The 19,306-nt window shown below is 37.9% G+C and overlaps 2 protein-coding genes across 3 annotated transcripts; one reads left to right on the top strand and one right to left on the bottom strand.

Annotated features, from left to right (window-relative positions):
* Nucleotides 1-526: 526 nt before the first annotated feature.
* On the top strand, nucleotides 527-8,014 carry tomm7 (translocase of outer mitochondrial membrane 7 homolog (yeast)). The gene is made up of 3 exons (XM_082521240.1): nucleotides 527-682; nucleotides 5,873-5,921; nucleotides 7,640-8,014. Exons 1-3 carry the CDS (start codon nucleotides 580-582, stop codon nucleotides 7,653-7,655), a joined length of 168 nt encoding a protein of 55 aa, XP_082377366.1. The 5' UTR covers nucleotides 527-579; the 3' UTR covers nucleotides 7,656-8,014.
* A 121-nt stretch (nucleotides 8,015-8,135) lies between these two features.
* LOC309698648 (interleukin-6-like) lies at nucleotides 8,136-10,137 on the bottom strand. Of its 2 annotated transcripts, none has more exons than XM_082521233.1 (5): nucleotides 10,071-10,137; nucleotides 9,788-9,978; nucleotides 9,561-9,662; nucleotides 9,304-9,456; nucleotides 8,136-8,901 (listed from the first exon to the last, which is right to left on the bottom strand). In XM_082521233.1, the coding sequence occupies exons 1-5, from the start codon at nucleotides 10,084-10,086 to the stop codon at nucleotides 8,698-8,700; spliced, it is 666 nt and encodes a 221-aa protein (XP_082377359.1). In that variant the 5' UTR covers nucleotides 10,087-10,137; the 3' UTR covers nucleotides 8,136-8,697. The 2 variants fall into 2 exon arrangements, with proteins under 2 accessions (XP_082377359.1, XP_082377360.1); XM_082521234.1 differs by having other exon boundaries at nucleotides 9,788-9,975; nucleotides 10,071-10,136.
* Nucleotides 10,138-19,306: the final 9,169 nt, after the last annotated feature.

Genomic DNA, 19,306 nt, shown 5'->3' with positions numbered 1-19,306 from the left:
TTGCCTCAGTGTCTAGGCTGTGTTAAAGAATAAAGGTCCTAGTACAAGATATTGACTTTCAAGCTCTGTTTGCCTGTCTTACTGTATTTCAGTGTGTCTTTAGGATTTTGTGCATCTGTCAATAAATAACTGCTCCCATTTTTTTCTAGCAAAACTGCTCCATAGGTACAGTATATAAGTTTAAACCATGTGTGTGATGTGATTTGCTTTCTGCTGATCTTTATGGTTGTCTACATCCACAGTGGAGAAGAACATTGCTCCAAACTATTGACTCTGGGAGGGCCTAATGTTAGTTAAACGGTCTTATTGACTTAATAAAGTTTTGGCTTTAATTAAAGCCAAATCCGCTTAAAGAAAACTGGCATAATCAGTAAAATCATCTCATCGAGAACATGCTATCTGTTTCTAAACTTAAAGTGTGGCAGTTTAGCATGTAAACTCCAACCAGCCGCCGCCACACGCCCATCCACAAGGAGGCGTCCTATGACAGCTGGAGAAGGTAAGTGTTTAGCTCTTCAACGTCACTTCCTTTTTCCTGCCCTTGGAAGCAGCACGAGACTGTCTGTTCGGGATCATAACATGGCTAAACTGAGCAAAGAGAGCAAACAGCGGCTGCAGCAGCTGTTCCAGTGCGGCCAGTTTGTCATCCGATGGGGTTTTATTCCAACCGTGCTGTACCTCGGTCAGTATCCGAATAGGAGTGAGGGGTATGCGGCGAGATGATGCTAATGCTAACCGGTTAGCGCAGCTTCTTAGCATTAAACTGTATTTTCTTCTGTCCCGGTGAGGTTGACGTGTTGTATTGGGGCCCTCGTTAAAACAGCATATCAAACATAACATGATTAATAAAATGTTGCGAGCCCCAGTTTTATTTTTAAAAAACTGAAGTGTCTCTAGTCTATCAGCTATGGCTTTGCTGTACGTTGTAGAGGAACTCCTGTAGCATGAACTCATGCTATGGATTTGTATGGCTAATCAGTTTTGCCTCAGATAGACAGAAATATTATAATTCTGATCATTTATCAGTACTGATACATGTGAGACTTTATCAGAGGCGTGAGCATTAAAGCAGATACCTTTGTGTCAAAGTAACTGAGAATAAAACAGAAAAACATGAAGGAGATTTTCCTGGCCTGGATTTTTATAGCAGATAACCTTTAAAATATTCTGCAATATTACATAATTATAAAAAAATATGTCTCTCTTCAGTATTGAACATCAGAAATTAGGCTTTCTGGTACGAGGTGGGTAATAAGCAAATGAATAATGCTGAAAACAGAGATTTGAGATGGGAAGCTGTTCTTGAAGTACAGAGAGAGATTTTTATCGTGGTGGAAGCCAAATAGCAAAAGTCAGAGGGAATTAATGACGACATTTATCAAATTTGAAGCGTAGTTTAGTTTAATACTCAATTCCGATTTTTTTGATCAAATCCGATTTTTTTTTAGTCTGGTTGTTCACACTACAAATAAAATGTGACAGAAAACGTGCTCTAGTGTGAACCCTCAAGCGGCCCGCATGCGCAAAAGAAGACGTCACACACAACACGCTCTGTTCAGACCCAGACCAAACAGTATTGTTTGACTGATGGCCCTAAATATAAAGACTTGTTTCGGACTTTGTTTCCTAATTTTGCTTTAAATTATAAAGTTATTTACATATGGCCTAATAATTATCCCTATTGCTGTTTTAGTGAGGAGCGGTGCTTCAAAGGATAGTTGCAGATTTCTGTCAGAATCTGCAGATTATACAGTACAAATAAAACAACGTTTCTCCAATGTTGTCTTCCCAACAGTTTCACTAACATCTACACTAGATGGTCAGGAAGTGTTCGGGCGCTTCTCCGGCGCCGATAATTGGCGTCTGTCTTGTGTCAGTGACGTAAAAGACGGATGTAATGTGACACGACCATTCAAGCAGCAGTCACTTTCTAAAACATCAGATATGTATCGGATTCAGTACCACACACGAAAGTGACCTAGGTCGGATTTGAAAATATCAGATTTGTGCTGTTCAAACTATTATACCATGATCAGATATGGGTCCCATAGGGTCAAAAAGTCGAATTTGATGCGCTTTCGCCTGCAGTGTGAACGTAGCCTTTGGTGGGTTTTTTTGGGTTTTTTTTAAACCAGTGCTGATAAGGCAGGAAAAGTAGGTATGGAGATGTAGAGCTGCTCTAAACACGTGTAACATATATTCACATAGGCCGTATATAAATATAAATATAAATGTCTCTTCTGAATTTTAAAGCAAAGCAGGCCAAGAAAATATGAGCGATATTTTTTTTTTTTTTTTTTTAAAAACAACAACCCAAAAGCCCTCAAGCAGTCAGCAACAAAACGGGGTCTGAATTTTAAAGGCGAAAGGTTATCTCTTTATCTTACAAGAAGACCCAAAACACATCGCTTGTCTGTATGTAAATCAATAAGATTTCAAAATTGCCCAAAACGGCAAGTTTACTGATATTGATATATCTGGTATAGGCCAATATTGGCTCTTATTTGTTGCCCACTCGCAAACATAACGCCAGCGGTGGAACCCTACTTGAGGTTTTTAGAAAAAGGGAAGGATGATGGTTTATCATGGCATTTACCACACATAGAGTTGATTGGGTGGCCTGCCCAAGTAAATTAACAGACCCCTGGTATATTTTATGACTCATATTTATTTTTAATTTTTATTCTTTTAAATTTGTGGACAGTCCCTTCACTCTTATTTTGAAAGTTAAGTTTATGCTAACATGCTAGGATTCCCATGTTGTGCCCCCACCTCCGCCACAAATGCATATCATTCTGTTTGCAGCACTTTGCTGACTATGCGAGTTGAGTTCCCTTCTGCTTTAGTGATGTAAACTGTGACCTTGTGTGCCTTACGGGTAACACGTCCCTGTGGTAGTAGATTCAAAACAGTTTTTCTTCAGACATTTCTGTGATCCTGAAATAGCTGGATGTGGTTTGAAGGAGTGTTGGGGAAGCCTGTGCATCACTGTATTTGGGAGCTTTGATGGGGAAGTTGAAACTTTTGCATGGCTGTGGTTTGGATTATGTGGGGGAAGTTGAGACTTGTGCATGTGTGACCATACGCCTTAAGAGATTCCTCTCAGTATATTGGAAACACCAACAGTGATGTCACACTTTCTCTCATTTCCCTCTTGCTGAGCCTTTTCTGCATGTGCAACTCATTTACTTGAGGAAGAATAGTTTTAAATTAAATACATGCTGCTGTTGGGTTACCACCATTTTCTATATATTTCAAGCAAGTTAAACAACTAGTATATTAAATGATGAATGTTTTCACGCTATGGCTATACCACATATATTGTGTCAGATAATATTACGCAAGAGCAAGAGTTGTGCGTCAGCCTCTGATGACAATTTGGTGCCTAAACATGGGGCTACTTCAACAGCCTCCAACATCTTTGCAAAAGATACAAGAAAACTGAAAGAGGCAAACGTGTTTCACCACTTGAGGCAAAAACATAGTCGATATGCACTACGAGGCTACAAAGGAGATACTAGCAGCTGGTGATGTACCACCCAAATGGAAAACCATTTACAGCACTGCTGGAGCGATCACTAGTTAAGACAGGAAGAGCAAGTGGTGTTGTGAAACAAACTGAAGTAGTTACATGGTGGAAAAGCAGGACTTGACAGTGGGGGAGTCTGGCTAGGCCACTCCATGACCTTAATATGCGTCTTTAGCCCCTCCTTTGTTGCCTTGACAGAATGTTTTGGGTCATTGTCATGCTGGAAGACCCACCCACGACTCATCTTCAGTGTCCTGGCTGAGGGAAGGTGGTTCTTTTCCATGATTTTACAGTACATGGCCTTGTTCATTGGACCATCAATGAAGTGAAGTTGTCCTGTACCCTTGGCAGAAAAACATCCCCAAGCATAATGTTTCCACCTCTGTGCCTGACTGTGGGGATGGTGTTCTTTGCTTCATACTCAACATTTTTCTTCCTCCAAACACAGCAGGTCGAGTTGACGACCACACCACTTTCTCCTAAACCTTCTCTGAATAATTTAGATGTTCACTGGCAAACCTTAGACTGACCTTTAGATGTGGCCTCTTGATGCCAGGAGCGTCTGTAATTGATTGGCTGTGTGGCATACAGAAGACATTCTGTGGGAGCCCGAATTCTGGATGGGTTGTAGGGGATCAGCATCACGGGCTGCTTTTGTGCTTACATTTAACTTAGGCTGTGTCACTGGTGTTGCACCATAATACTGCTGCGGATGCTATCGGCACCTTCTTTTAATAAATTCACACTTCAGATTAGGAAGTGTGTCATCAATGACAGCTCAGTGGGAAATGTCTATCATTTGCTTCCACTTGTGATTGCTGCTGCCTGCAAGCTGCAAGTGGAGCAAAAAAATTTTTTTCTACATTTCAGAAATCTTGTTACGGAAAACTTTCTTGAAATATCGTAATGTAATTTGAAGGCTACGTGGCCCATCCCGGTTTCACACACGAATGAATACCTTCCTGCACTTAGCTCAAATCAGGACACTCTGGATCAGAAACATTGGTTAAGGCGAGTGTGCTGAAGGGGTCGAAGCATACAGGAGCTGTAAAGTTGGTGACGATTTCACCGGACACCTACGTGTTCTGTTATCACATGGAAACAATCACTCTGACTTTGCACTGGATAAATGGCCTGTATTTGTATAGCGCTTTACTAGTCCCTAAGGACCCAAAAGCGCTTTACACATCCAGTCATCCACCCATTCACACACACACACACACACACACACTCACACACTGGTGTTGGCAAGCTACGTTGTAGCCACAGCCACCTTGGGGCGCACTGACAGAGGCGAGGCTGCCGGACACTGGCGCCACCGGGCCCTCTGACCACCACCGGGAAACGGGTGAAGTGTCTTGCCCAAGGACACAACGACCAAAACTGTCCAAGCCGGGGCTCGAACCGGCAACCTTCCGATTACAAGGCGAACTCCCAACTCTTGAGCCACGATCGATTCTGATACACCCGTATGTAATTAAACTTAGACACAGTGATCACCTGACGGGTCTAAACAAAACAGCCAAAGAAATCAGGTTTTACCCTTGATATTAGGAGAGTGGTAACAGGAGGCTATTTTTCGCCTTCTGGGATCCTCTTATCTTTTTTTTGGAGAATGTCTTGCGTCAGGCTCAACTACTTCCTTGACTTTAAATGAAGGCAGAAGTATTGATATCAGGGGATATGAATTTGTAGTCTTCTGCTGCTTGTGGAATGATCTGATCTAAGCTAGTTTAATGAAAGCAGGATGTTTTGCTGGGTCTGTTTGCATTCTGCTGACGCACTGTAATCACTGAAGTAGCAAATGATTTGCTTCATTAGTTCTCAACAGGACAGTATTTTTACTCATTGTGGCTCGAAACTAGTTATAAACCACAATATGAGTAAAACCGGTGCTCAAATTCATATCTCCAAATTTGAGGGACCACCCCCACCCCCAAAAAAATGCTTTCAATAAGGGGGATTTATGTTTAGATCTTGCCATCATCGTATTTCTTTTCTCATCTTTAAAGTTTCGATATATTCTCTTTTCCTCTGTCATGTGTGCACCAGCGCTTCAGCACTAATCGAGCCCCACTCATTTGAGCTTTAACATTCAAGTGAAAATAAACCTAAATGGTATGGAGCTGAGCAGTAGAATAGTGCACTTTACATGAGTTATTTACACATTATAAAGTGTACAAAAGAAGTTATGTTCAAGGGGTACAATGTGGTTTTGTGTGGGGAAAAATATTGCACACGAGGACTGCACTGAAATTCAAAACTGTTAGTTGGTGTCTTGTACATTTGAGCGTGCCTTACAAGAATCACCTCGTAATTCTTATTTATGGTTTTGACTTACAGGTTTCAAACGAGGAGCAGATCCAGGGATGCCTGAACCTACTTTCTTAAGGTAAGACGAATCGGTCTGAGATATGTGTAATAAAATAAAGCATCCTACTCCTAGATCCAAAGTCAAATAATACATCGGGGGTTTTTTTTTTTTGGGGGGGGGCGCGAACTCCTGACCAACAAGATTTATGTCCAGTCTCATGAAGTAGGGTCATTGTAGGGATTATTCATGTACACTTAGACCATGTACATAAGGATGAAAATACATTATATGTCAAAACAGTTCATTCTTTAAGTAAAACTGCCCATTTAACAAAGTTGAATGATAGCTTGAAGAGAAAAGGATGTGTGATGTCTTAATACCCGCCTTGGAATACTGATGTGAGGCTATTTTTAGTCCTGTAAGAATCTCTTATCTTTTTTATTTCTGTTTTTTTAATTTCTTTTTTTTTTTTTTTAAGAACCTATTGCATCATCTGTTATCTCAGTATAGATAAACAGGAAAAAAGGTAACCTATATTTACCAGAAACTGAGCTGCTTGTTGCGCCTCCTCCGCCTCCCCAGTCTCAACAGCCCGTTGCTAATAATATCAGTGTGTTTGTTTTTACTTTATATAGAGATTTGATTTTGTTTAAATATGAGAACAAGCAAATAATTCAATATGAAATTATGACTTTAGTTAAGCTGTGGTCATTGTTTTCAATATTTTAGAAATTAACATGTACATTTAGTGTCTTTTTTAGCATGTATGACGATGCTGGTCAGGTACAGGGATGGCACTGAGAATAAGTGAAAAAAGCAACCTATGTCCAAGGAAGACTTTAAAAGACTTTCAAAAAACTTGGAGAACTGTTGCTCTACACCACTTAAAAAAGTTACAAGAAAGTCAAATATAAAGAAATGAGAGTCGGCACAAGACTTTTGCACCGTTCTGCAAAGCATTTAAACATGATGTACAAGTGGTATGATAGCAAAATTCTCTATTTTGCATTTTAGTGGATTATCTTAAAATCATGAGATGTAAATTTTTTTTGTTTGTTTTCCAGGACTTTAAAGCCCCTTTTCCATCAGTACCTACTCGGATCGACTCGGCACCGTTCGCCATGGTTTACAGGGTTTTCCATTAGGTCATAATACCTGGGTTTTTTTTTAAGTACCTGCTTGGCCCGGGTTCCAACGATCCAAACACACATTAAAATGTGACATCATCAGACTGTATACCACCGATTGGCTGGTCAGCAGCGTCACTCGATGGAGTCTGACAAAAAGCCACGGACCGAGCAGTAGGTTTATTCTTGCCTCGACATCCACCTTTTAAATAGCCTTTGTTTTGCATGTTAATTACATCGCGGGACGCTTTGATGCGTTGCTGTGATGACAACCACACACGCTGCGTAGTACTGAATATAAAGGAAAACCAGTCAAGTCGTGGCCGATCCATGGCGAGTCAATCCAAGTATGTACTAATGGAAAAGGGGGTTAACTGTTTCATCCCATGGGGGGATGTGGGGTTTTTTGTTTGTTTGTTTGTTTTTTAAATGCACTGCATTCTGCTGAGCTGCGCTAAACAACATCCTGTACAACTCAAAATTGTTGTACAGGCCCATGTAACATAGTTACATAGTGATAGTTGTGATAACGTTTGTAAGCATGTTTTTTTTTATACATATATATATATATTGGCAATGCTGTTAATACATCACACTATTATTTCCTCACTATGTCAGTAACATATTTCCAAGGATGTTTTAATATTGATTTTCTTTGTTGTCTTCTAGCTTGCTCTGGGGCTGAGGAACATCTTCACACGACCAATCCCTAACCATCAACCAAACCATGTGACCCACCTGTGACTGGACGAAATGGACTTCTTTTGCTTTCCCCTCTAAAAATAATAATGATCAGATGACATTTGTACATTGTTTCTCACTATCTGTAAAGTATTGATTGGATGTTATCCATTTCCATGTAGTCTGTAACTATGGTACATGTACAGAGATGTGTGAACAGGTTTGTCCCTTGAAATACACGCTGATTGGACTATCAGTTGGAGGGTTATTTTTTGTTAATGCGAAGCACTGATGTTTGTTTCCTGTTTTTTTCTTAGTTTTTATTTGTAATTTAACATTTCTGAAAATAAATCCTCAAAGAAACGACTCTTTTCTTCCTTAATATAAACAATCCAGTCGCTTTCATGCAGAAGAAACTGATAGCAAATATTTTACTGAGCAATTATAAAGTTTTGATATATCAAATGTATCAATCTTACATGGTAATGATGAGTCATAGTCATAGATTAACGGGAACATTTTCCGTCCACCTTTAAATGTGTGTATATAAATGTGTTGAGTTGACTGATCTAAATCTAAGTGTCAAGATTCATGCATTTGCAGAATGCGCTGCTGCGTTGAAATGTGTGAAATGTTGGGGAAAGAATAAGTCCTTGCTTTTTATGCAAATGATTTTTTTTTTTATTTCAGCATATGCAAAAAAATAAAGTCAGTTGTGTTACATAAGAGATCACTGTACTGTAAAATTCTTTAACAATAAATAGTAATCAGCACCAGAAATGCTAATTACAAGTACAGTGCAAATTGTATTTACACTGCATTTCTCCTGCACAATAGATTTTTCTCTAATAAATAATCTCTACCAATTATAAATAAGATAAATAAGAATAGCACAGCAGGTGATTCTACATACACAGTATGTTGCTGTGGGGCCTGCTGTACCCAGAGGAGGTTATGATCTTGAGAAAGTAGGAGTGTCAAAACCATCCAGTTTTCCCTGAGTTATTATTTCATAACTGAATGTAATTTGAGCATTATTCGTCTTTTTAACAACTGGTATCTGCTGATTGGTTCAGTTGCTTTTCCATTCTACAAACAGCTCTTTTCCCCTCACTCAGGAAGGCTTTGAGGGCTCTCAGGATGCTGTAGGCGTTCAACTTGCTGTGGTAAGGATCAGGGCTGTTGACCTCCTTGAGAAGCTGCTCCTCCTCACTGCTGGTCAGCGGTGTGACTTGATTGCTGTTTTTCATCTGTGGGTCAGAAGAGATGGTAGAATGAGGTGTTATTTAGGAACAGGACGCAGAAGTGAAAATGTGACAGTACTAAGACAACAGGCATTCTGGTGAAACAGTGATGTAGTATGAGAGGTGATGTATTTAATTGAGATTTTGTGCTACCTATCACTTCTGCTCCTCTCACATTTACAATAGAAATGTTGTTACTGGGCTTTGTGACAGCTAAAGGTAGAGAAGTCACCTTTTATTGTGAATTTTACTTTTAATATCTGTATGTAGTGGATTGTTTTTTTTTTCTGAAGTAAATCTACTTTATCTGTCTTCCTAACATTACTGACAGGAAATACCCAAGAGACTGCTGAAAAGTCAAATTTGACTTTTCCTCGGAGGATAGTTAAAGACGCGTGTCAAACCCACCTTTCCTTTGACCATGCCGGCCAGGTCGATCAGAGTGCCGATGTTTGACGGAGCGTCGGAGAAGTTCAAACTGCCGCGGTACTCCTTCTCTACGTGCTTGAGTAAAACCGAATAGATGAGCAGACCCTTGGCCAGCGTCTGGAGACAAGTCTCCTGCACAAAGGAGAGAAGAACAGCCCGAGTTATCGAACTAACCCCAACCCCTCCTTCCGACCTTTGTTAGTGACAGCATTAGAAAAAGAGAAAGGAGCTCTCACCTTTCTGAACTTGGTAATATTGCAGTGCTTCGGGATAGAGGCGGGGGTGTGGGAGTCCAAAGCTTGATCGCGATTCTCCAGAGTCTGGAAATGGTGCTCAAACTAATAGAAAAGAATTAAAATACAACTTAAATAGGCTGGAAGTATTTTAGAATCCCAGGGGTCCGAGGGAACCCCAATCGGACTTGATGACACCTGTTAATCATAGTTAATGAGCAGGCCCTTACCGCTTTCTCGTATTCTTGAGCTGAGTCAAAGAGTGACCTCCATATATTAAAAGGCTTGACAGTGGACATCTGCGCCTCCTCCGTCTCTTCACCTGAGAAGTCACCGGCCACACTTCCGTCTTCAATCGGAGCGCCGGAAGCGCAGAGAAGCAGAGCGGCCAGCATCACCGCAGAGAAAACGTGCACATCTGCTTGGGGAGACAGAACAAGAATGAACGAATGAATGAATGAAAAGAGGAAGATACGCAGGAAACTCGCGCACCACAGCCTGCAAATTACTTACTGAATATAGAGGGCATGGTGCGCTGCTGGGAAGCACTTGTCAAGTTTCCGCTGATGCTGAAGGCTGCCAGGGCCAGAAGGATTTGGCTTGTATCTGAGATGCGCTGTTTTTATACATTCCTCAGACGAATGGGATTTTCCAATCCCGACTTGCAAAACGGAATTAACAGTAACTGCGTCATGAAGATTTGATGAAGATTATGAGTGTCTTCAACAGGACCAGTTGATCCTTATTATTATCATTATTATTATTATAAATTTTTTTATAAATTACTGTTGTTATTATTATTACTGTTGTTGGTGGTGTGTGATTGCTATTATAATGTTGTGAGAATTTTTTTTATGTATTATATATTTTATATATACCGGTTAAATGGCACTTTTATAAATAATAATAAATACACAATAAATTACACACACACACACACACACACACACACATATATATATATATATATATATATATATATATATATATATATACACACACACACACATATATATGTATACATATATATACATATATATATGTGTGTATATATATATATATATATATATATATATATGTAATTTATTGTGTATTTATTATTATTTATAAAAGTGCCATTTGAATGTGAGAGTGAATGAATAATGGCATTGTAAAGTGCTTTGGGTGCCTTGAAAAGCACTATATAAATCCAATCCATTATTATTATTATTATTATTTAAGTAATTTTTTTAGCAAAGATTGGAGAAGTTATAAAGCACAGAGAATCATCATGTAAAAAAAATCCCTATGATATTTTCAGCTCAAGAATTTAAAGGGAAAATCCTTCTAAAACCAAACATTTGCATAGCAGCATTCCAGTGCATTTAGCTTGTAGCAACTTTATATATCAAATGATATGATGAATAAATAAATAAATAAATAAACAATGCATAATTACATACACACATACATAAATACACTGCACAAGCAGATGAAATGATCAATAGATGTAACCCCATTCATTATCATGTACAGGAATTATACATTTATTTGCATCACATGAAAATGAGTCTAAACATATAAATGTACCGTTGTAACCAATGTAATGGGAGTTATCTGAAAAAAATACACACTCTCTTGTGTTAGATGTGTGAAAGCAAAAGGAAAGATTAGAGATTCACGAGGTAAAGCTATGATTTGGCAACTACTTAAGTACATTTTGACAATTGGTGTGACAAAACTGGGGTGTCACTGAACATAGTATTTATCAGACAATCAACTGAGTACTAACATGTATTTGAAGTTAAAAGGCGTTCTGCCTTATTTTCCCTATAGAATAATTGTGCCCTATATATCTGATAATATCATGCGTCATAATAAATCAGACAATTTACAGAACAGCAATTTTTCATACCTTTAATACAGTTTGCTTTACATGCTTTCAGCCATAATAATTTTAGCAAGACTTTAAACATTAGTAGTTTGCCATCTTTCATATGTACACATGTAGACTAATAAAATTGGTATTTATTTATTTCAAACATTAACATTTTATTTTGTATTACTATAAAATGGGGATTTCACATTTTCAGTGAAAATACACAGTAAAAATCCTGCGAAATAAAATTGCTTTCTGTCTCTAAGGAAGCTGTGCTAAGTCTAGAAATTTCAATAGAGTGACCTCAGTGAAGCAGCTCGTTAAAGGAAGAACTGCTGAGAGATTTTACTGTTATCACGGACAAGTGTGTAACTAGCATATCCTGAAAATGCAATGATAAAGCATGATGACCTAAATATCACAAATATTTCCCATCAGCAGAATATAAAGGTTGGAAAGTTTAAAACCCATTAAATCATTTAGTGCTTTGATAAGACATGTCATTGCTCAGTGATGTTCAAAAACGACAGCTTTTCAAGAAAGCCAAACCTTTTGAAGATAGTGGTGGGAAAGATTTGTAGCTATGCATCGAGTAGATTAGGCTGTGACTTCACAAAAGGCCACTCAGAGGTTATTAATGTTACATTAGACTCACATCCAAACTTTTAGGAAACCTTTTGATTTCAGCTTCTGCGGTAGAAACAGCAATCCAAGATAAATCTACTTCAAATTAAATATAAGCCTTATTTTACCGTCATATTGATATTACACTTTTATTAACTTTACCGAGTAAACAGTACTGTGGAGTGAAGAGAGAGTGTGGACCCAAATGCAGACACTGGCAATGGACTTAACTGAAACGTGCCTTTAATTGTGGCAGAATCAAAACACAAACAAAAGCGAAGAAAGACAAAGACTAAACTGTCAAAGCCTAAACTGGGAGGAAACTAGAAGCAAGTATAAAGAAACTAAAGACATGAGACATGTGACATGAGACATAGGAAATGCAGCGGTTGCAGAAGATCTGGCAACAAGCAGAGGATGACATATACGCACAGGGAGGACTAGGAAATGAGACACAGGAGGAGAGCACAGCTGGGAGAAATCACATACAATGAGACTAAAAACACTATCATAGCACGAGACCGTCAAAATAAAACAGGAAACATGAGACAGACTTGACACTGAAACCAGGAGAAGCACAGACATAAAATGATAACTAGATGAGACGTGACACAAGGAACACAGGGGAAGCACAGAGACAGAAATCAAGAGATGGAGTGATGAATCCAATTAAGAACTTTTTTGGATCAAATATTCATCAATATATATAATAGTACAATGAGGTACAATAGTGAATGTCTACAGCCATCTGTAAAACATGGAGGCTCTGTCATGGTTTGGTACATATCAGACAGTAATGTTGGAGATCTTGTCAAAATTGATGATAAGAATGGATAAAAGTACCATCAGAGTTTGCATAACTGAACAGAAAACACGCAGTGGAGCACTATCAGTCATGGATTAGCCTCCCCAGAACCAAGACCTTAACATCACTGAAGTAGTGAGCGATCATCTTTACTGAGAATAGAATAAAAGGCAGCAGGCATCCAAAGAAGAGCTTTGAATGTCCTTCAACAAGCCCAAAGACCACTTAAAGAAATTACAAGAAAGCTTGCCTCAGTGTCCAGTCTGTGTTGAAGAATAAAGGGGTTCAAGGCAAATGCTGACTTTCAAGCTCATTAGAATTGTACAAACTCTACTGTTGCCTTACATAATGAATTCCCATTTTTCAAAAAAACCACTGCAACTATTTTCCAGTTTCCTCACAAATAATAAAGAAATGACCAATGGTTCAACTGTCTTCCACAGTACTGCATGAGCCTGTACTTACATCTTCACTTCAGAGCTTTGCTGGAGCAAAGTGCTCTAATGGGGTGATACAGTACTATAAGGTCATTAAAATAAGATGGGGCCTGATTATTCAGAACCTTGCATGTGATGAGAAGGATTTCAAATTTAATTCTGGATGTAACAGGAGCCATTGAAGAGATCGCAATATGCTCTCACTTTCTACTCCCTGTCAGTATTCTTTCTGTAGCATTTTGGATCAGCTGAAGTATTGTCAGGGAGGTTTCTTTTTTTAGGACATCCTAATAAGAAGTAATAAATGCATGAACTAGTTTTTCAGTGTCACTCTGAGCCAGGATATTTCTAAATTTTGAGATATTGTGGAAATGAAAAAAAGAAGCCCTACATATTTGTCTAATATGCAATTTGAAGGACATATCCTTAAAAAACAATGGCTCAAAGATTCCTCACACTGTTACTCGAGGCCAAGGTAATGCTATCCAGAGTAAGCATCTGGTTAAATACCATATTCCCAAGGTTTTATGGCCAAGTACAATAACCTCAGTTTTATCAAAATTTAGAGACAGAAAATTAGAAGTCATAGAGGTCTTTATGTCTTTAAGACCTTCCTGCAGTTTACCTAATTGGTGTGCATTATCTGGGTTCATGGATAGATAGAGTTGGGTGTCATCTGCATAGCAGTGAAAATTACTTGTAATGATGCTGCCCAAGAAAAGCATATTACGTAAACAGAATTGGTCCCAGCATGGAACCCTGTGGAACTCCATAATTAACCTTAGTGTAGAGGACTCTCCATTTACAAGAACAAACTCTAATCGCTGTAATAAAATATTAGGTAATAAAATAAAATACTAGTATATAAAACACTGTTAAGAAGATCATTTGTAACCTTCACTGAAACTGTTTCTGTACAGTGATTCGCTCATAAACCTGACTGAAGCTCTTGAAAATAATTAAGTTGTTAATTAGCTGTTTTACAACTACCCTATTACGAATTCATGGTTTGGAGGAAATAATGGAGAATAATAGAGTCTATATAAATAATTGTGTTATTGAAAGTAACTGTACATAATGTTACACCAGCCTAAAATATGAGACTCATCATCTTATCAGTAGTTCTAATGTTTTTTAGTTGAAATTCTGTTTGTTTTAACACTTTGTTACCTTTTTTCCCACAGATGGATATCTGTTTAGCTGTGCCTTATAATAACATGAAAAACAGGACGTCTCTCTTTGAGGCCTCTGTAATATTTATCTTTCTTCACTTTCTCTCGTTGAGGTTCAATACAATTGAAAGATTTACTCTTTGTCGCAACAAGCTTACAACAACAGTTACCACTGTTCTCTGTGTTCAAATAAATTAATGTCAGAAAAATTGGTGAATTTTACATTTTTTGTATGTGAGTGTGTTTTATCCTTTGTTCTCTGTTCTTCGAGAATTTGGCCTGGAAGACAAAAGATTTTCAAATCTGTTCAGTACATTGAAACCTGGCTGGAATATGATGCTCATAACCCCAATCTAGACATGAGCTTTGTTCTTTACATGGAATGTGTGTCAAAATCAAAGATTTAATATTGGCCATATATGTCATTTCCTTTAAAGATCCCAACTTTATCCACCAGCGTTTGGTTTGTTTTTACAACTTTCTTGCTTTCTTAATCTTCTCTTTTCAAGGACCAATTACATGCAGATACATTTCTTGCATTCACCTCAGCAAGCTGTCTGGAGCGCTTCAGTTCACCAGCTCAGTGTGAGGTTTATAGTCAAAATATGTAATTCTTTCTAATTTTCCCCTGTTACTATATTTGGAATGAAACTTTCCCTCTGTCTGCTAGGATTACTCAGTGGAGAATCAAATGAGAGAACTCCTGAACTGGCTTAAAACCAAACAAACCTAAACAACAGAGTACATGTAACATGCCGCTACATGTTTTTGGCCAGAGATGTTGTAAGAATGGGTTTATTTCCACTTTTGATTTTGGTACTTTCAGTGGACATTCTGAGGCTTTATAATAGCTCAGTGGTTGTGGGGTCGTGGGTGTAGTTATTGGGAATTGCCAGTCTTGACATTTGCATCCCTAATTTCAAGACACGATTTCAGATTGTTAAATCTGTAAGGTTTGGGGAAAATATAACTGCCACAATTCTCAGATGCATTCACCGGGTTTAGTTTACATGTGATTATCCTGGTTGGTTTTCTCTGGAAAGAAAGTCTTGCAAGCTATTTCTCTCGTTTCTGCTTTTTTGTAGTTGTGACCAAAGTCACTTATTTTCTACCACAAAAGTCCACAGCACACCACAGACTGTCTTCTACTTGGGAAATAAAAAAATCTACATTTTATTTTATCCTTTATCTAAATATTAAACAAGCGCTTATAATGCCACTTCTTGCTGTGTTGTAGCTGCCCAGTACGTATTGAGATGATTTGTTTAGGATGTGTGTGTGTGTGTGTGTGTGTGTGTGTGTGTGTGTGTGTGTGTGTGTGTGTGTGTGTGTGTGTGTGTGTGTGCATTTGGAAGTTCTGTACCTTGTTACTTTGCATTTTATAAGGAGTTTACCATCTGCTACACTAAGCACCTTGGAGTACATTATGATTTAATGCATGCTTTTCCTGCTGCTCCAAGACAACCATTTCTTATATTTTCTTAGTTTGGCAGTCTAAATCTTATATCTATATATATAGATATATATATATATCTATATATATAGATATATCATATATCTCTATATATCTCTATGTGCTAAATAAGGTAGTAGTTTTGAAGTAGTGTATGTCACGTTCAAGCTAAAGACATAGGGACTTCCTGTGTGGTTTGTACTGATTTACATGGAAAGAAAAACTACATCAGCAAAAAACAGGTAAGCATTGTGAGCTAAATTTAATTTAATGAAACAATCTTTGTATAAAACCTGCCGACTAAACCAACCAGGTGTCTGCTTTGAAGAAAAAAACTAAAACTAGAATCATATGTACATAAATTATAAGAAAATAGCAGAGAGCAAGTCTCGTGTAAAGGGAAGTGAAACTGTTAAATAATTTGAGACGCTGACTCAATGTTCGACATTCATGATTAAAAAAAAAGAGAAAAAAAGTCGGTCCTGGGGTCAAGTGGCCCATGGGTCATGCAACTGACGATGCAGTTGTACCTCCTCTTTACATCGTTAAGTCACATGTCATACGTCTAGTTTATGACAGAGGACAGAGGTTGCTAATCCTTGTCAGATTCTCAAAAAACAAAAACAAAAGTAAAAACAAAACAAACAAAAAAAAATTATTATCCAGAATATTTGCTGGCCATCATCTGCAAGAATCCTTTGGAAGTTTCCTGTCTCTGTCACACTTTGTCTAAAATCTAAAAAGATCAATAAAATGAAAGCAAGGAGTAATGAAATTGGTTGCAGCAAGCACTTTTTTTAACTTCCCATTTTTTCATTACAAAAAATAACAAGAAAGGATGTGACAACACAAAAGGAAATGAGCTTTCCTTCTCTCGAGTGCATCAATCTGTAAATGCGAAAATAAAATGAGTCAAATAAGCTGATCTTGGGAAAACTATGGCAGTGGAATGATTTAACTTGAAAATGATTTAACTTGAAAATTACTCATTCACACTCATAGTGGTTGCCAGATTTTCTTTCTTTTGACTAGTCTTAAACCTGCAGCTCCTTCTACTGAAACCACTTTGAGTCAATGCTGAGGTGAAGACTCAAGCTGAAGCTAATTACTAATTATGACGAAAAGAAACATGCATGGCTTATCGTAACATTTACAGTTAGGGACATAACCTTTTGAACTCTGCATCACCAAAGTGGATACTATTACGCTGTAACTGAAGTGCAGGCTTTAGTTCTTTAATAAAAGTACTGCATCAAATGAAGATGCAGCTATTTTTTTTATATACAATCTGCCATTTTCAGAGGCCAAGTGAGGGCTGTTCCCTTTTATGTCATGGCTAATAAAGATCTGGAGTTGATTCCAAGTGTTAAAGATCCAAATGGTAGCTGAACGAAGTCCCAAGACATGACGGTGTAAATCATGGGAGCCATCAGTAAGCTAAAAAAAAAAAGAAGGAAAAAAAGAAAAACAAATTTTACCTATCAGAGAGAAACAAAACAACAACAAAGAAACAAAAAACTTCAGGAGCGACAAAATCAATCATCTGCTTCATCCATAAAAAGAATAAATGCACTGGCCAACTCAGCAACTCTAAAGGACCTGAATAACCACTGAAGATCACTTAGTTTAGTGATCTTCAGTGGTTATTGAGTGATGGCAGAATTATTTCTTTGACAAGAAACCCCCCACAGCAAGTCAAAAAACCCCAAAAAACTAACTGTTGAGAAGGCAGCTGTATCATTGTCAAAGTCTGAAAGAAAAACAAATCACAAATGGAAATACGGAGGGTTCAGAATAACATGCAAACTTCTGGTTACACTGAAGAATACTTGAGAACAAGAAGGCCAGATTAGACAGAAAAAATCCAAATAAGCCTACACAGGTCTGGGAAAAAACCAAGATGAACATGAGCTAGAGTCATAGTAGAGGAAAATGTGCAGAACCAGGGAATGGTGAAGCAGCAGGATGATTTGTGAAGTGTACAGGGCTATACTCTGCTCAGATTCAGTCAAATGCTGCAAAACTGATCTTACAGCACTTCACAGTGAAAACTGATAATGACCTGAAACAAAAACTGAAAAAAGCAAAAACCAAGAGTTTCTCAAGGCAAAGAAATTGGATTTTCTTCAATGGCCAAGTCGCCTGATCTCAACCCAACAGAGTGTGCTTTTCAGTAACTCAAAACAAAACTGGAAATAGAAACAAGCAGCAACTAAAGCTGTCTCCAGTAAAGGCCTGGCTGATCGTTTCGAGTGAAGGAACACAACATTTGATGATGTCTATTCGTTCTAGATTTCAAACAGTCAATGACTCCAAAAAAATATTTGTTCGAGTATTAAAAAAGATCTTTATGTTTGGAAATATGTTGCAATATGCAATATTTTTAACACTGTGAATTGAAGTTGAAACCCTTCATGTCGATCACATCATAGTTGCTCGATTACAAAAACTGCAGCATTGTGGAAATACTTGGATCTAACTATATAACATCCAGTATCTGTTCAGACAAGTCTATCCATGTTCCATAGAAATAAAATGTGTCTAAATTAGTAAGATCCCCTTTTTTTCCTTTCATTATCAATGAAACTTACATTCAGGGAAATTCAGTTCACTTTTCTTTTGCATTGGTTGTATTGGTTGTATGTGTAAAAAAGTCAAACTAGCAGTAATCTTTAAACAGAGGGGAATATCTGTTTTTGACTAATAATGTAATAGTGAGACTGCATCGACACTGAAATTCCAACATTACGGATCCTGTTCATTTTGATTGCCTCACAGTATACAGTATATGGTTGTATTGCCTTACAATAAACATAAAAGTAAGAGCTATGATTCTTTCTCTGCCTGTGAGTCGTGGCTTATTCACAGTAAATATGCCACAAATCTCATGGGTGTATTGGGACTAGTTCTAGCCCTCGAAAGTGCTCAGGAGATGAAAGAATCTAAATAAAAATATACAAAATACAGTTGTGGTCAAGTTTACGTGCACTCATCATGGGCATGAATGTTAAGGTAATTTGGAGCTGTTAACTCTTTGAACTGTGCTTTTTCCAGGGTTGAATGATTGTACACCATACATCTTTAATGACTTTCAAAAACAGGAATGGGGTGCACAAGACTGAAGTTTTATTAGGTAAAAAAGAAATGATACATGTAGGCTTAAATGTCTCTTAGGAATTTGCATCTCAAAAATATGCAATCAGCTGCCATAATTCTGCCTGGATATTTGACCAGTGTTCTTGGCATAATTGGCAGAATTTAGAGTTAATTCACATTGTTTGGTTTCATGGCATAGACCCAGGTTTTAAGGTTCACACTCCCTTGCTACCTACCAGAGTCCTCAAAGAGACAAAAGACTCTTCCTGTGGAGTTGTCTGCTTCCCCCAACTTCCTTACTACA

Source organism: Aulonocara stuartgranti (assembly GCF_965226115.1).
Source record: "Aulonocara stuartgranti genome assembly, chromosome: 22".
Taxonomy (NCBI): Eukaryota; Metazoa; Chordata; class Actinopteri; order Cichliformes; family Cichlidae; genus Aulonocara; species Aulonocara stuartgranti.
The sequence above is the reverse complement of the archived record's forward strand: the minus strand, read 5'-3'. Positions and strand labels throughout refer to the sequence as shown.